We start from the raw sequence: 15541 nt of genomic DNA, 5'->3' as shown, positions 1-15541 counted from the left end.
TCATACATTGTCCTGAAGAAGACAATTGATCAAACTCACTCTTAAAAAGTCGTATTTATTTTTGTAAAGCCCCAAACATAGTTATTTTAGGTTCAATTTAAAAGTCAAATCAGTTTAGTGAGAGGTGCTTTGGAAATGAAGACTATGCTACCGGCAAATTGTTTCTCAAAGCAGTTAGTTTTTGCTTTCAGCCACCACGTGGCCTATGATGACCCTATTTGGGTAACTGGGAAAAACATCAACACTCCTCTGCTCTGTAAATAAAAACAGTGAAATTTTTTTTTAATTTTGCTGCAACTTCCTTTGTGGTGATTTCATTAAACAAACTTATTTTCACAAATAATTCTTAGCCATAAAATGATGACATGGGGACAATGTCTTCTCTTTTTAAGGTGCTCACAGCTGGGAACAGAACAAAAACTTGGAACTTCAGACATCACGTTCCTTAGCTTGTGATGGAAAGTGTGCAAATTGAATGTCAAGAGGAAACCAGGCTTTGGAAATCTAATTCAGTCAGTGTACCTCCAACCCGAGAGTTCAATTCATCCTTGTCAGGTAAGACGCTAAAAACCCAGTCTTTCCAAAAACATAGTGAACTATTCCAGTTTTACTAATAACTTTATTTAAATAAGAAGACACAGGAACTTCTATACTGAAAAAATACAAAACAAAAGCCACACATTTCCTTGTGTAAAGCCATATTGTATGGTAACTCGAATACTGTTCAGCGCAGTGTAGAATTAAACAGTACAACTATATACAAAATTTAAACAATCTCTGACAAATTTCTACAGCTGGATGTAGGATACATTTGAGCTCAACAACTTCTGGGAAATTTACATGGCAAAGCATAAGCTTTAACACATTTGGTTCAAAACTTGAATATATGCTAAGAACAAATGTACAACACAATATTTAGTTTTCTCATGAGAAAATAAAAGCACATGTCACTATAAATATCGTACATCAGATTTCATTACCAAAAAAAGCATATTCATTCAGTCCATCGTTCAGAAATTGATATTGATACTGTTGCATCTTATTTGGACAAAAGCAGAGTATAAGATCAACACATTATGTAATGCTAAACCAGATATCAGAAGTTAATGGAGCTCATATTTATCTTACAGAACTAATAATTTTCTCCCTTTAACCATAATCTACAAAATATAGTATTTTCATCAAGGCCTGAGATTATTAGGGTTAAAGGTGTCTTCTGCTGAATAGATTGTTTTAAAAGGTACCCCTGTGAAAATGGTAAAAGTAAACTGAGTCCTTTCCCATGACAGTCTCCTACGATATAACACTGACTAATTTAAAGGAGCCAGAATGCACCTTCAGGAGAGAATATTACTGCAAACTTTGGTGGAAAGAAGATAATCGGGGTCATGACAAAATAATACACTGAACACATACACAAACATATACACACACATATATACCATTTCTTAAAAAAAAAAAAAAATCAATGGTGTTGCTTTCTTCTTTATCACATCTTCCTTCTTCAACCTCCTTAGAAAATAAAGAAAAACCCAGGAATGACTGAAAGGAACTGAAACGTTCCTGTAACTGTAGGCACCTTGTTCCCCTAATTCTTAAGAAAATTGTGCCATACACTTTAGGTGCAGATGAAACAACTGTTTTATTGAACTAAAAGCAATGGAATAAAAACAGAAACTTCTCTCTGCTTTTGAACATACTCTTTGTGCTGCAGAAAACAATGTCAGAAGTTGGGCTCTTTCGCTGACCAATCAGGAACATCTAGGGCTCTCTTCATACTTCAAGAAGTTAGCTCAAGTCTGCAGGCTCAAGGCTGTTTACTTGGGTTTATGGTCTACTTCATGCTTCCAAAGTATGAACAGAAGTATTCATGGTATTATTATGAGAGGCTTAAATGAAACAGCTCCACACTACTTGCACTTGCAAGTCACCAAATAACCTTCTTATTTTGAATTCTGAGACTCACATATGCTCTCTCTACATTAAAACAACCCATGCACCTGAACTGCTTGAGGAAAATAACCAATGTGTGTCATTTCTTAACCTGCAGATTCAAGAATTTCCAAAAGATAAATGAAACGTGAATATGCCTTTAGATAGATCAGTAGCATTTCATGACCCTGATGGCCAACATAAACAAAAACCTCAGCCATCCTCTGGGAAAATGACACCTAGACATTCTTGCCTTTAACATCCACACACACTCTGGGGGAATGTTTTGTACAGCCTAGTACCTGATACTTCATTTGCAACGCTGTATCAGTCATTAACTGAGCAACACCTGAACTTGTTTAAAAAAAAAAAAGCCACATTTACACATGTTGAAACAGTGAATGCAACAGCTGTTTTACTTGTAACTGCGTGACAAAAGTGATGTCAGACACCACGGATTTGCTGGTTCTCCTCGCGTTCACCCATGTCCAGGATTTCTGTTCTCCTAGGGTTGAATGCACTTCTTATTCTAAGAATGTGGAATGTAATGAGGAAAGGGAAATGCATAAAAGAAGAAAAGGCAAAAGAGTGCTGTTCCCTCTTTAGCTTTTTAGCTGTGAAATAGTTAATATCCCAATATGATATACATTCCAAGTTACCTGAGTTTAGACTTCAACTGAAGTACCTGAAGCTAGGCCATAGGGTGGGCCCTGTGCAACTGTTGTGGCCATTTATTTATTTTTTGCATTGTATGTATTACAGAAGTTAGAAACAAACACCTGGATCAATTGTAAACATAATCCTGAAGTACAGTATTTTTCCATAGGACAAAACACAGCAAGACATTTTCTATTTAGACAGGCAACTTTCTGATATAGAGCTTATTTATACTGAAGATTTGGGGACAAAACACAGGACACAGTACTAATCTGTCAAACATACTATGAAATGCATAGTCTCCACTTAGAATGCTGAATGATACACACATTTTGCAAGCATTACTGCTTTCCACAAAAACTGCTGAATAGGAGTTCCGTCCCTGCCAAGATAAGTGTTGAGATACTTGATGATTCTGATTAAGTATTCTGTTGGTGGTGGTGGTGGTGTCAGAAAGTTGGTCACTCCATGCAGATAGGTGTCTGAGATCTAGTTCCTAATGCGTGGAACACAGGGTGGAGGCCGGCTCCCCCTTCACTTTAGATGACCACGTAGTTGTGAGCGGAGATGTGGTCCTCACCTGGCAGTTCCTGCAGGAACTGCTGCTGCTGGGATGGCTGTTGGACAGAGGCCTCAGCAGAGCCCGCTATGCTGGTGTCGTCGGAAAGGGATGTGAAGGAAACCCGAGAGGAGAGCTGCTCGACGGTCAGGGTGGCCAGAGCCGAGCTCTGGCCCGAGTTTGGAGAGTTCTTGAGCATCAGGTCGGAGGCAGGGAGGAGAGGGCCTAGGAGTTTTACAGGACAGAAAGCTGATCCGGTTGGGATGAAATTAACCTTGTTTTTGTCAGGACATGAAAAGAGAGGGGCTGAGATAGGCTGACGAGACCTAAAACCATAAAACAAAATTAGGTTTTACAATCATTAAAAAAGTCAAGCATTTTCCAAATTAACTGGAGTTCTCTAAAACGGCTAAAATGTGAATGGCAGGGAATGGATTCAGTGTACACAGAGGGATAAACATCTTCCATAGCACAAGTCAGCTGGCATACTACTGACGTACACAGCACCGAGGTGATATTGAAAACAAAAGGATTTTCAAAAGGATTGGGCAGACAAAAATGTTTCTGAGATTAGTTTGCTTTCATTTATTTAGAAACGTGGATTATGCAATGTTAAAATGACCTCTTCTGTTAAGTACATGGGAGAGGGATTACCCCATCGGATATTTGGTTTTAAATACTTCCTCCTTTTTCTGTATCTCTATATGTACTTCTACTAATACAGATCAGGAAAAATAAGAAAAAAGTTTCAGTAGTTTCTTGGAGAGCCAGTCAGCCCAACAGAGCAGCATCCACAAGCCCTTCGTCTCCTCCCATTCCTAGGAACTACGCCATCACCTCCTACAAGACTTTGTCCCCTCTGAGGGTACAGGAGTGCAGCAGCCTCCACCAGACAAGCCTGCACTGGGACAGGGGGATGAGCGAATCCAAGAGCCACACACTCTCTTTATTCTGAGCTGTTCTGCCAAGTATTTACAGCATGAATCTCTTTTCCCTTGAATTTTTCTATTTTATACATACTGAACTTTCAAAAAGAATAAAAAAAATATGTGAACAGGAAGTCTGAATTCAATGAATACACATGCTAGATGTGTCTACAGGGAAGGAGACAGTCCCTCTGGCTGGGGCGGTGGGGGGGTCACTGTCGTGAAGGCTACGCACATGTGGGTGTTCACTGTGCTGCCTCAGCTATTTGTTTTCTTTAACCATCTAAATTAACAGAGCTTATGAAAGGAAAAGTCTTACAGATTCAAAATTGATCTTTTAGGTAGTAGGGATGAATTTCCAAGTTTCTCTGTGTTAGCGTATTTCCAGCACACAGACTCTTAATTCTCCTTAAGTCAGATCTCTTTGGCCTATTGAATTCTGTTTTCATAATTTACTTCTGAAACACATTATCAGCTGGATGGAGTAGTTGATTCCTCTGTAATCAACTGGTCTCAGTAAAAAGCTTTACAGCTTTGCAGATCCCAGCTGATAGAAAAGACATTACTTACGCCATTTCCTCAAAGACCTTCACTCGCTCACATCCCTCTGGGGGCTCCCGTTTGAACATGTAGCTGTTGTTTGGTTTGGGAGATGAAGCATACTTGGGTAGCGGTGAGCTACTCCCACTGTCTGTAAATTTAAAGCAGTTATATTAACTAGTGATTGAAAGTTCTTTTAAATTAAATGTGATTTCCAAACAAGCAGCCTTTTGCACAATTTATCCACTGTTGCCCCTTGGCTTCCACCACAGAGCTTCCTTTATTGCAAAGCTATTTCTAACATCCTTGTGTTGTACATTTCTTATAAATAAAAGCTTCAATGCAACAGAAGTCTGCCATACCACAGAACATAAAAAAGCTGATAGTCTGGTCCAGAAAATGGCATTTTGAGTAAAGCAGAGCTGTAATCCTGAAAATGAACACATCATTATGTATTTCAAAAAGGTTTATAACCCATGCAGAAGAATTATAAGAGATTAGGATACAGGGTTGTCTATATTTTCTCACTGTTCAACTGATTTAATTTAATACTTTAATTTGTTGTATAATCTTCATTACAACAGTTGTTAGCAGAAATGTTACTAAGTACTATGAATGACATGTATGCAGGGAAAAACAGGCTTATAACACAATATACTTTCCCTTGGCCCACAATGAAAAAGGTAATGCTCAGAACTCTGCTTTCAAAATGTCTATATAAAAGAACTTTTTGAGCACTATTTGTGTTTTTGCTGCTGGAAGCATGAGGAATCTAAAAGCATCTTCGTATTTTTGACCAAAAAGAAACGGTCTATTCATGAAAAGCCATAAAACCTATATGCAGTTTCCTCCTTTCCTACCTGGCAAAGGATTTTGGAAATTCAAATCCACCAAAATGTGTCATTATCTTTTTAAGATGCCAAGTTGTAAAGTCAGTAACATACCTGTATAAATACAGTAGTCCTATTTAAACAAATTCTGACTTAAAGCAAAACCAATCCTCAATGCTAAAATACTAAGCATATGACCTACTGAGGATGTATTATTTTCATACATATTTTGAAAGATGGCATTAGTACCATGATTACAGGTGTCACAATTTTGATAAGTTGCTTCAGTTTAAGATTCAGTGCACAGTCCAACATTCATAATCTGAGTAAGTTTTTTTTTTAATCATCATTTATGAAGTATAATACATGCTTAGAAAGTAGACCCTTGAGGCACATTTATAGCGTATTTGGTGAATGATTCAAAGAGCATCTATGTAAGTTGTGGGAATGCAGATGTGTGCCTGTAGTTGTATATGGCAGTATTTCTGGCTGGGAAATCATTGCCTGCAAAATAACAAGGCCACATTACTGGGAAACCTGAGAGAACCACACAGTTTCTCCATCACTACTGTTACACATGTCCATATGGATTATGTTTAGTCTCTTGGAAGGAATGAAATTTTGGAATTAAGCTGGGTTTCTTCAGACTTGAGGATTTTCTTAGATTCAGCATCTTTTTTCTTTCTAAACTGCTTGAACAAATGGGAGGGAGGACAAGGAATATTTTTTCTCTTAGGGAGATGCAAAACATCATGAACCTGACTAGAATCTGGGCTGCCTGCTACTTGAGCTAGGCTAGACAAAACGACTGGTCTACCTCATGGTCTACCGTGAGACCTTGAATTCAGTGTGATACCAAAAATACAGGTTGACCTTGCTTTACTATCCAAATGACCAGCCTTGACGAGGACCTACGTGAAAAACTAGCTGTGGCAAGTGGTGCCCCTTGGAGAGGGCTGGTGGCGACAGCGCAGCCCCACTGCCTGCCGGATAGGCTCAAAACCATGGCTCGGTGCCTCTCACTAGCCTTTTCTGCCATCAGCAGGTGTGACCATGTCAGCCGTCAAGCATCCACCCTATTATCATGTAAGGAAAGTCATCCTGGCCACAGTCTTTTGTGTCCTATTTCTTGCCACATCATCAGACCTACTACATGATTTCTCTCATAACCTTGTTGATGGTTTCAAGGGACCTTCCCAAAATGGAAAGCTAGCTGTTGAGCTAGAAGCTGGATAATCTGCAAAACTGTCTTCCTATTAACAATCTACAGTGAATTAGAGAGTAAATGGTTTTTTTTCTTAAAATTTTTCTAGTATCAGAGGCTTATATTTCTACAGAGTTTTACCTACTTAAACATTCTTTTTTGGGAGGGGGGAGGGTGATTAATGTTTAAAGAAACATAGTATACTCCTGTCCCAGAAAGATGGTATTCAGTGCTATTATATTACCTTGCCTTTTCAATAAAAACTGTTTGGAGAAAATACACATGCACAAACGCAGACACACAGACATACATGTATGTGTGCTTGTGTATTATATCTAATGTTTGGTGCTGGAAAGACAAAGCTTGAAAGAAAAAATATTGGTGCCATAAACAGATTTCTTAAATCTGTTTTTTTTTTCCCCTAAGGTAAATATGCAATCTGATCGAGTAAAACAGGAAAAAGGAATAGAGACAACTTTCTGTGGTTTTAGCTCTGTGACTAACTGCTGCATAGTTCTATAACCTTCAACACAGCTACCTCTCTAAGTTTCTATATAACTACAGGAATTGCCATTCCTAACTAAAATTCTGTGATTTGGGGGAGGGATAGTTAGGGAGTTTGGGACTGACGTGCACACTGCTACATTCAAGATGGATAACCAACAAAGAAGAGGGCTTCCCTGGTGGCTCAGACAGTGAATAATCCACCTGCAATGCAGGAGACCCAGGGTTGATCCCTGGGTTAGGAAGACCCCTTGGAGAAGGGAATGGCAACCCACTCCAGTAGTCTTGCTTGCAGAATTCCATGGACATAGGAGCCTGGCAGGCTACAGTCCGTAGAGGTCACAGAGTCGGACACGACTAAGCAACTAACACTTTCACTTTCAACCAACAAAGACCTACTGTATAGCACAGGGAACTATGCTCAATATTATGTAAGAATCTAAATGGGAAAGGAACTTGAAAAAGGATTGATAACAGGTGTACGCATAAGTGAATCACTTTGTTGTACACCTGAACCTATCACAACATTGTTAATCAACTATACTCTACTATAAAAATGTTCTTAAAAATAGGTTCTAACATATAAAAGAGGGGCAGTGTACCAAAATATTTTTTTGCTTTATAAATGGCATGCTTTAAAAACAATTCCCATGAACAACTCATTATACCCGTTCCAGACTTGGTTGTCTAACTTCTACATGTAGAACCCTGTGCTGAGTTTGATAGCCACATTTCAGTAACTAAATGTGAGGTGAGCATGCCTGCTCAGGAGATTTGGGATGAAGTCTCATGGTACTCTGTATTCAATCCCTTTTGTTCACATGCATGATACATTTTCTCATTCTGTTATCCCATGCTAAGATAGTAACTAGACATGATACTTAGATTAAGTTAAATGTTACCTTATGTTCTTATAACTTCATAAGCCATATGAATTATGAAATTAAGTGTAATGAATATGATTACTTATATATCTGTCTTCATTCACAATAGCTTCATCGATATTTATAATAGAATCACCCAGATCTGGCAACATTTTATTGACTATTTTATTATAAAAGATTATACTTAAGCATGTACCATACTTATAATTAAAATATAAGTAGTATTTTTAAACACATGATAATGAACTAAAGCTTGGAACAATTAAAGATATTACTGAAGTCTGAAATTCCATATAGAAACAAAACTCATTAAACTGTGTTTTTGTAGTTTTCTAAATTTCTGCTTATATACAGCCTCATTACAACTTCCATAAGTTGTATGGCCCACAATTCTAGTATTAAAGATTGTAGATATAAAGTTGCTTCATTTATGTAGGAAGGTGTGTAAAATTTCTGCCATGGTTCTACTCTAGTCCTAAGTCTTTACATGTGCTTTATCTGCTATTATCAGATTACTTTATCAAATTAAGTAAAATTAATTCTAATATAAACAGTATAATTACAGGGCGGTGGTTCTCAACCCTGGTTTCACATTCGACTCATCAGAAGATGTTTTAAAAATACTAATAAATGCCAGTGTTGAAACCTCATCCCTATAGAGGTTCTGATTTAATTAGTCTGGGGCCCCTTTCCCAGGCATGTGCTGTCCCCAACCCCATTTTTTCTGGTAAAGCTCCCAAATGCTTTTGAAGTATAGCCAACTTCAAGGACCAGTTATGAAAAGGTTAAAACACACTGGTGTGGAGTCAGGCCACCTGACTTCTATCTAGGCCTAACTGCATGGCCTAGGAACAGTGTCATCCTTTGTGCTTTGATATACAAAATAGGAAAAACTACTGATATGATGGCTGTGAAAAAAAACCTGTGTACCTGAAACAAGCAAGTTCTCAACAAATACTGCTACAATAGTAGAAAGAAGACATGTTACCAATTTACCAATTAAACAAACATGAGCCATTCAGAAATTAAATGCCTATTCCACTCTGTTGGCAGAAGAGAGTAACAGAAATGTCCTTTTTAATAGATCTGCACACTAACTTTATTATGATACATAAAAGATGGCATCTTTTAGCATACAGAGATTTATCATTCTGAAATTTAACAACTAAGGCCTAAAGTATACAGATTCTATAGATTCCTCTACAAGGAAAATATTTATTATATGTGCAGCAAGAGCCAGTAGTATATAATTATTATTTTAACTCTAGTATGAAAATAACTTCTTTTACAGAAGATGTGGTACATATATACAATGGAATATTACTCAGCCATAAAAAAGAATGAAATAATGCCATGTGCAGCAACATGGATGGACTTGACTTGGAGGACACTATGTTAAGTGAAGTTAAGTCAGAGAAAGACAAATTCTGTGGGACATCACTTTAATGTGGAATCTAAAAAATACAGCACACTAGTGAATATAACAAAAAAGAAGCAGATTTATAGATATGGAGAACAACTAGTGGTTACCAGTGGAAAAAGGGAAACAGGGAGCGGCAACACAGGGGTAGGGAAATAAGAGGTACAAACTATTAGGTATAAAATAAGCTACAAGGATATACTGTACAATGGGGATGTAGTCAATATTTTACAATAACTATAAACAGTTATAACCTTTAATAATTGTGAATATTATATACCTATAATATATAACAGTATACAGTAACTATACTTCAATTTAAAAAATTACTTATTGTGCATTAGGAAATGAAAATTATCAGCAGTAGTGTGATGTGATGGCCTAATGGAATCAATAGAAACAACTGTATAAGCATGTCTTGATGACAAACTTTTGGCACTAGTTGGCATTACCTATTGTATTGAACAATTGCGTTTTCAGTGACCTCCAAGATCAAACTGTGAAAGAGCAAGGAGAACATTTGACTTTTACAAATAGTTTCTAAGATTTCTCCATAATTTCAAAGTCAACCTTTTACGTGAAGGTTTGTTGTTGTTTAGTCGCTAAGTTGTGTCCGACTCCGCTGCAACCCCACGGCTTCTCTGTCCATGAGATTTCTCAAGCAAGAATACTGGTGTGGGTTGCCACTTCCTTCTCCAGGGGATCTTCCCAACCGAGAGATTGAACCTACGTCTCCTGCATTGGCAGGTGGATTCTTTACCACTGAGCCACTAGGGAAGCCTTTATGAGAAGGTTACACAATTAAAAAAAAAAACACACAACACAGCTATAGACAGCTAAGATCTTTCTTAGATCAGCATATAGCAAAAGGTAAGGAGGAAAAAATTAACATTATAATCCTTGTCACTTGTATTTTTGAACTTTGTCTCAAGTAAGACTGTGTTTTGAATTAACTGGGACTTAACTTACATTCCAAATGTTAGGCCCATGCTTTACATTTTATTCTGCATTCACTGAATTGATAATTTACCAATTAAGCAAACAAACTCTAGTTGCTCCTTTGTTCTTGTGTACTCACAATACACAAGAGCTCTTTTGCAAACATAGCCCTGATAGGCAGCACAACACTGCTTAGTATTGTCTTCAAATGTGACTTGGCGTCATCAACATACTAACTAGTCACTCAGACCTGTACACGAATGTGAACAAATCACTCTGAATCTATCTGACATGGCAGTTAAAAATGAAAGCAAACCACCCTATTGAAGACAGTCTTCAAACCAATTTATAGACTAAAATCATGCCTCTTATTAATAACAATGGTAAAACTAAACTGAAAATAAATTTCAGATTACCCAGAATATTTTATATCTGGAAAAGTAATGTAATTAAGGATCTTAGGGCAGTTCTTCTGATAGAACCTTAGTTTTCACATTCTTGAGCTTTATAGATGAACAAATTTCCAGGGACATCAGTTTTCAAAAACCTGAAACACAGTGTTTCATATTAAAGTGCTCCTCAAGTGTCCTATAGAGGGAAAAATGAAAACTTTTTAAAAGTTTCAATATAATTTTAAATGTGCACTTATATGTTTACAGAGTGAAACAGAAGGCAAAAAAAAAAAAAATGCCATGTATCGATATTAGGTAAAAATTCAGTATTTCTCCTCTCTCCTCATTCTTGCTTAAAGGGAAATGGCATTATAACATCTCTAAGCAGATAACCAAATGTAATGTTAAACTTATGTAATAGTCACCTGAAAGCCTGTTCCTTCTCTGACATTCACTGCCTTATTCACAGCGGTAATTGTTTTTCCATGTTCCAAGCTAGAACTTTGTTAGAACTCTGCCTTTATCCTCATTTTTCTAATCCCTCACCTTGTACGTCTAATCAACCACCAAATGCTGCTGATTCTTCTTCAGTCTGTTTCTTTCAATTCCTCTGCCCGTGCTACCCTCTTCATCTTTGCCCTACACTTGTGGTTTCCCAACTACAGTGCACTAAACAGTCTGCTAACATGCAGGAAGAAAACTGGAGAACATTCATACATATTTACTTTTTATCCCTAAAAATAAGAAAACTTTACCAATACATATTTTGTATATGGATTGAACTGTGTACGTACATAACTCAGAAATATATAAATTCACATTACAGGTATAGATTAAAAACTGCTGAAAAAAGTGTGTAATAAGCCAAGTTTGGAGACTCAGGACTAGACTATTAAAATAGCACCTTATCTCTTCCTCTTGAAGTCTCTCTCCACTTCTGTAGCCTTATCCTTAGAGCTGGTCATGTCCTTTAGCTGACAAAAGTTCTTCACTTGGTTGGTTGTTTAGTTCAGCAAGGTTACAAGGCCCTTATGAAAGAGCGGCCTTCCTACCTACGTCTCCACTCTCCCTGCTTTCTCCTCCCTACCACTTATCCCTGTGCTCTAACCATACGATTTTGTACTCTTCTCCACACACCAGGCTCTTTCACAGCTGAATGACTGTGAAATGGCCATTCCTCTTGCAAAGGCGGCAACTAGTGTGAAGTTCCTATAAAAGATCTCTGTTGGCCTCTGGGCTCCAGAGACTTTAGGAAAGTTAACTTCATTTCTCTACGCCTTAGGCTCCCCATTCTTAAAATAATGACACTGTCCCTACTCACAGGATTGTGGTAATATTACAGAAGATAAAAAAGGTAAAGGCACCTGAGCACATTTAATCATCATAACAATTCTGTGAGGCAGTGCCATAATTTCCCTTAATTTACAGGTCGGAAAACTAAGATACAGAGAACCTGAGTAACTTGCCCGGAGATACACAACCAGTAAGTGGAAGAGCAGAGATTGAATGGCTGCAGCAGAGTCAGAGTTTGTGACCATCATGCTATCTGCATCACTGTTTTGATCTATCTCAATTATAGTGTCCTCATGAGACTAGATGATCAAGTTCCAATCTAACATTCTAGGCTTCTACTTAAGAGTCTTAGAGCTTAGGCAACAGCTTCACTGGGTCTGCCTTCTATTACAAAGGCACAGTGCAAAGAATGGCTTGAAAGTTTCCTATTTTTTTCTTAGAGGAACATAAAAGATAACAGAAAAAATTCAACAGGTTCCCCTTTCCTCTATTCTACTTGATACCCTATTTTCTCCCTAGTCATAATCAGAGTATAAGATGAGATAGATTTTAGCAAAGTTACTTTCTTTTCTGTAATTTCAACAGGAAATCTGAACTTTATGGCTTCTTTTTCACCAAAGACCTGTCATCACTCTTAGCATAACCTTAAGAGTGGTTACTCTTTATTGTCTTTTTTTGGGTAGCAGGGAGGATTATCCTTCTCTTCCCAAATATTCAAAAACCTAACATATATAATTAAATAACTTAAAAGGATTCTATTGTTTTTAACAATATATTCTTTAAAAAATGGACATACCATGAAGAAAGAATACTCAAAAAATCTCCACTAAGCATTACTCTATACTAATGCTAGGCAGCACTCTAGTTGTTGAGGATAAATAAATGAGCAAATTAAAGTTACCTGCTCTTGATGGAGCTTATATCCTAGTAAACAGATAACTGGAGATTAAGTGAAATTATATATGCATCCATGCTCACTAGTGTCCAAGTCTTTTGCAACGCCCTGGACTGTAGCCTGCCAGGCTCCTCTGTCCATGGGATTCTCCAGGCAAGAACACTGGAGTGCATTGCTATTCCCTTCTCCAGGGGATCTTCCCGACCCAGGGATGGAAATTATATACATCAAAATTATATATGCAGGCATATAAACAAATTTTGGTTTGCTTTTGTTTTAGACTCTAGGTTGTAAATGCTAGAATTCAACTGTATACTTACTAACAATTTTGAATTAAGAATAGTAACTCATCTACAGAAAGTTAGCACAGCAACTGCCATTAGTACAATTGTAAACATTCCAGAAAGAGTGGGGAAAGGCATTTACTGGATGCTTAAACACATCAGATAATGTGAATACATATAATTTCAGATGCAATCTTGAAAAAGCAAAACAGGGAAGATGAACTTAGGGATGTAATTCTCTAGAAGTTCAGTTTTTAACCTATAGAATAACTCCTTTGTTGGAGTAAGAGTTCTACAGTCTTTGTAATTTTACCACGGAGAGGTTCTTCTAGGATAATAAGCACCTAGAATCATGTGGGGATAACCTTTTGATCGAGAAACAGATCAAGGCTCAGATGAAGTGATTTTCAAGGTGTGGTGGCTAAAACAAGTATTTCTAACATATCTATTTTCACAATATAAACCACAAAGAAAAGTGCCACAAAATCTTGGCAGATGAGGCTGTGTAGAAGATGGAGGGTTAAAGTATGTTAAGGGCAAACGTCAAAGAGTGTTAAGCAGAGCCCTAAAGATGACTGCAAACAGAGTTTAAAATGTATATAGAAAGGAATAAGACGTCAAAGAGAGTCTTTTTTCAAAAGTCTGGCTAGGATCAGCCCTAGACCCTGAAAAGATACTACTGTTTCTTTCTTTCCTGCAACTATGGACTTCTCAGTCCTAATACCCAAAGTTTAGAAATATTAATGAGTTAAATCATGGTATGAGTTAAACAGATTGATGTGCACTGGCCCTTGGAAACTCCATCCACATAATATACATTGTTCCTGTGGGAAAACCCAGTTTAAGTTCCAAGTAGCCAATTTACGGAATCTTGGAATACAACTCCTGGTGGTTGGCCTGAGTAGAATGGTTCAGTTGACTTCATGATTAGAATAATCAATGTTTCCATAATATCTTGCAAAACTGCAGAATTTTATAACAACTGCCTAAGTGAATTGTGCCAAAGATCAACTATAAGTGGCAGACTGAAGTCTAGATTTTGTGACTTGGTACCAATAAGAAGAGCTGGCAGAGCTGCTGAAAGAACTAACATTTGACACTGCCATTTACATTAGATAAATGACTGTTCTTCTCTCTTGCATTTTGGGTGTGATAAGGTAGAATTTAGGCTAACTAATCTTAGGGTATATTCTGCAGATGTGACAATGAGAACTCTTATTCTGGATCCCTGAATTCTCCACACAAATCATTATGTGGAACTGTGGCTGTTACTAGGTTAGTTAGCCAAACAACTTTACACATGATAGCTGGCTGCCTTTAAGCAGCCTTTAAGTCACTGGAAAAATCTGTCCCAAAACCACCCAACTCAAAAAACTAAAACCTGAAAATAGTCTCTTAAAGGCTAGACTTTTCTTAATACAGTGTTTTTGTCCTGGCACTGCAATTGAAAGAACCAAAGAAAAACCAACATGTTAATCAACTAAAATTATTTTATAGGTCTCAAAGTATACATGTGTCATGGAGAAAAACAGATGTTAGACATAAGCAGAAATAACAAAGTCAGGAAAAGGATAAGTATATAGCAGATGAACACTAGAAAAATAATCACACCAGCCCATCTCTCATTAGAGCAATATATTCACATGCCTTTGCCTTTCCCTCGTGTGCATGCCAGTTCTGGACGTCTAACCTAGCTATTCCACAACAGCAACTACAGAAGAGGTAGGTACTCCAAATCAATCCAAACCTATTAGAAATCTATAGCTTCCCTTTTTTCTTTACAGGAAATAAATATAAAGAAACAAAAGATCAATTTAAGCTTTACTGTGGAAAAGTGAAAATTGTAAGCTAGAACTAGTGTTGTAAAAAATTGGGCTGTTCATAGAGAAGCAATGAGTTAGAGATTATTCTGTAGTTTGAATGACTTAAATATGTAAGTTTCAGAAATGGAAAAACTGACAACTCTCTCTTTGTACCTTTAGTATTCTGAACATACTTGTGTAATAGTGTATTATTTGTTAACACTACTATTAATCCTTATTAGAGTATAAAGCTCTTAAAAATAGGTATCACATCTTCCTCTTCTCTATTTTTCCACTCCCCAGTAGAGTGCCTGACATACAGTAGATGCCCAACAAATGTATCTTGAATAAACCAGAAGCATAAACTCAGTTGAAATACATAAACCTCCATTCCAAATCCTAAAATACATGTATATATATGATACACACACATATACATACCTATGTAAAAGAGACAGATGTTTTTAAATTTTCCTTCAC

The 15541-nt window shown here is 37.1% G+C and overlaps 1 protein-coding gene across 4 annotated transcripts in view; it reads right to left on the bottom strand.

The window, feature by feature from the left end:
* Positions 1 to 599: 599 nt before the first annotated feature.
* GLCCI1 (glucocorticoid induced 1) overlaps positions 600 to 15541 on the bottom strand; it is a 103746-nt gene continuing 88804 nt past the window's right edge. For 2 of the 4 annotated variants that reach the window (XM_081531646.1, XM_081531647.1), the window contains exons 7-8: positions 4645 to 4765; positions 600 to 3474 (exon numbers count right to left, since the gene is read on the bottom strand). In XM_081531646.1, the coding sequence (XP_081387772.1) occupies positions 3129 to 3474; positions 4645 to 4765 (467 nt within the window). In that variant the 3' untranslated portion in view covers positions 600 to 3128. The remainder of the gene's footprint in view (positions 3475 to 4644; positions 4766 to 15541) is intronic. The other 2 variants (XM_081531648.1, XM_081531649.1) reach the window with 1 other exon arrangement.

The sequence above is a fragment of the Giraffa tippelskirchi genome, chromosome 10 (genome assembly GCF_054371585.1).
Source record: "Giraffa tippelskirchi isolate mGirTip1 chromosome 10, T2T-mGirTip1v1.2.pri, whole genome shotgun sequence".
NCBI classification, from domain to species: domain Eukaryota; kingdom Metazoa; phylum Chordata; class Mammalia; order Artiodactyla; family Giraffidae; genus Giraffa; species Giraffa tippelskirchi.
This window is presented reverse-complemented; position numbering and strand designations above follow the sequence as displayed.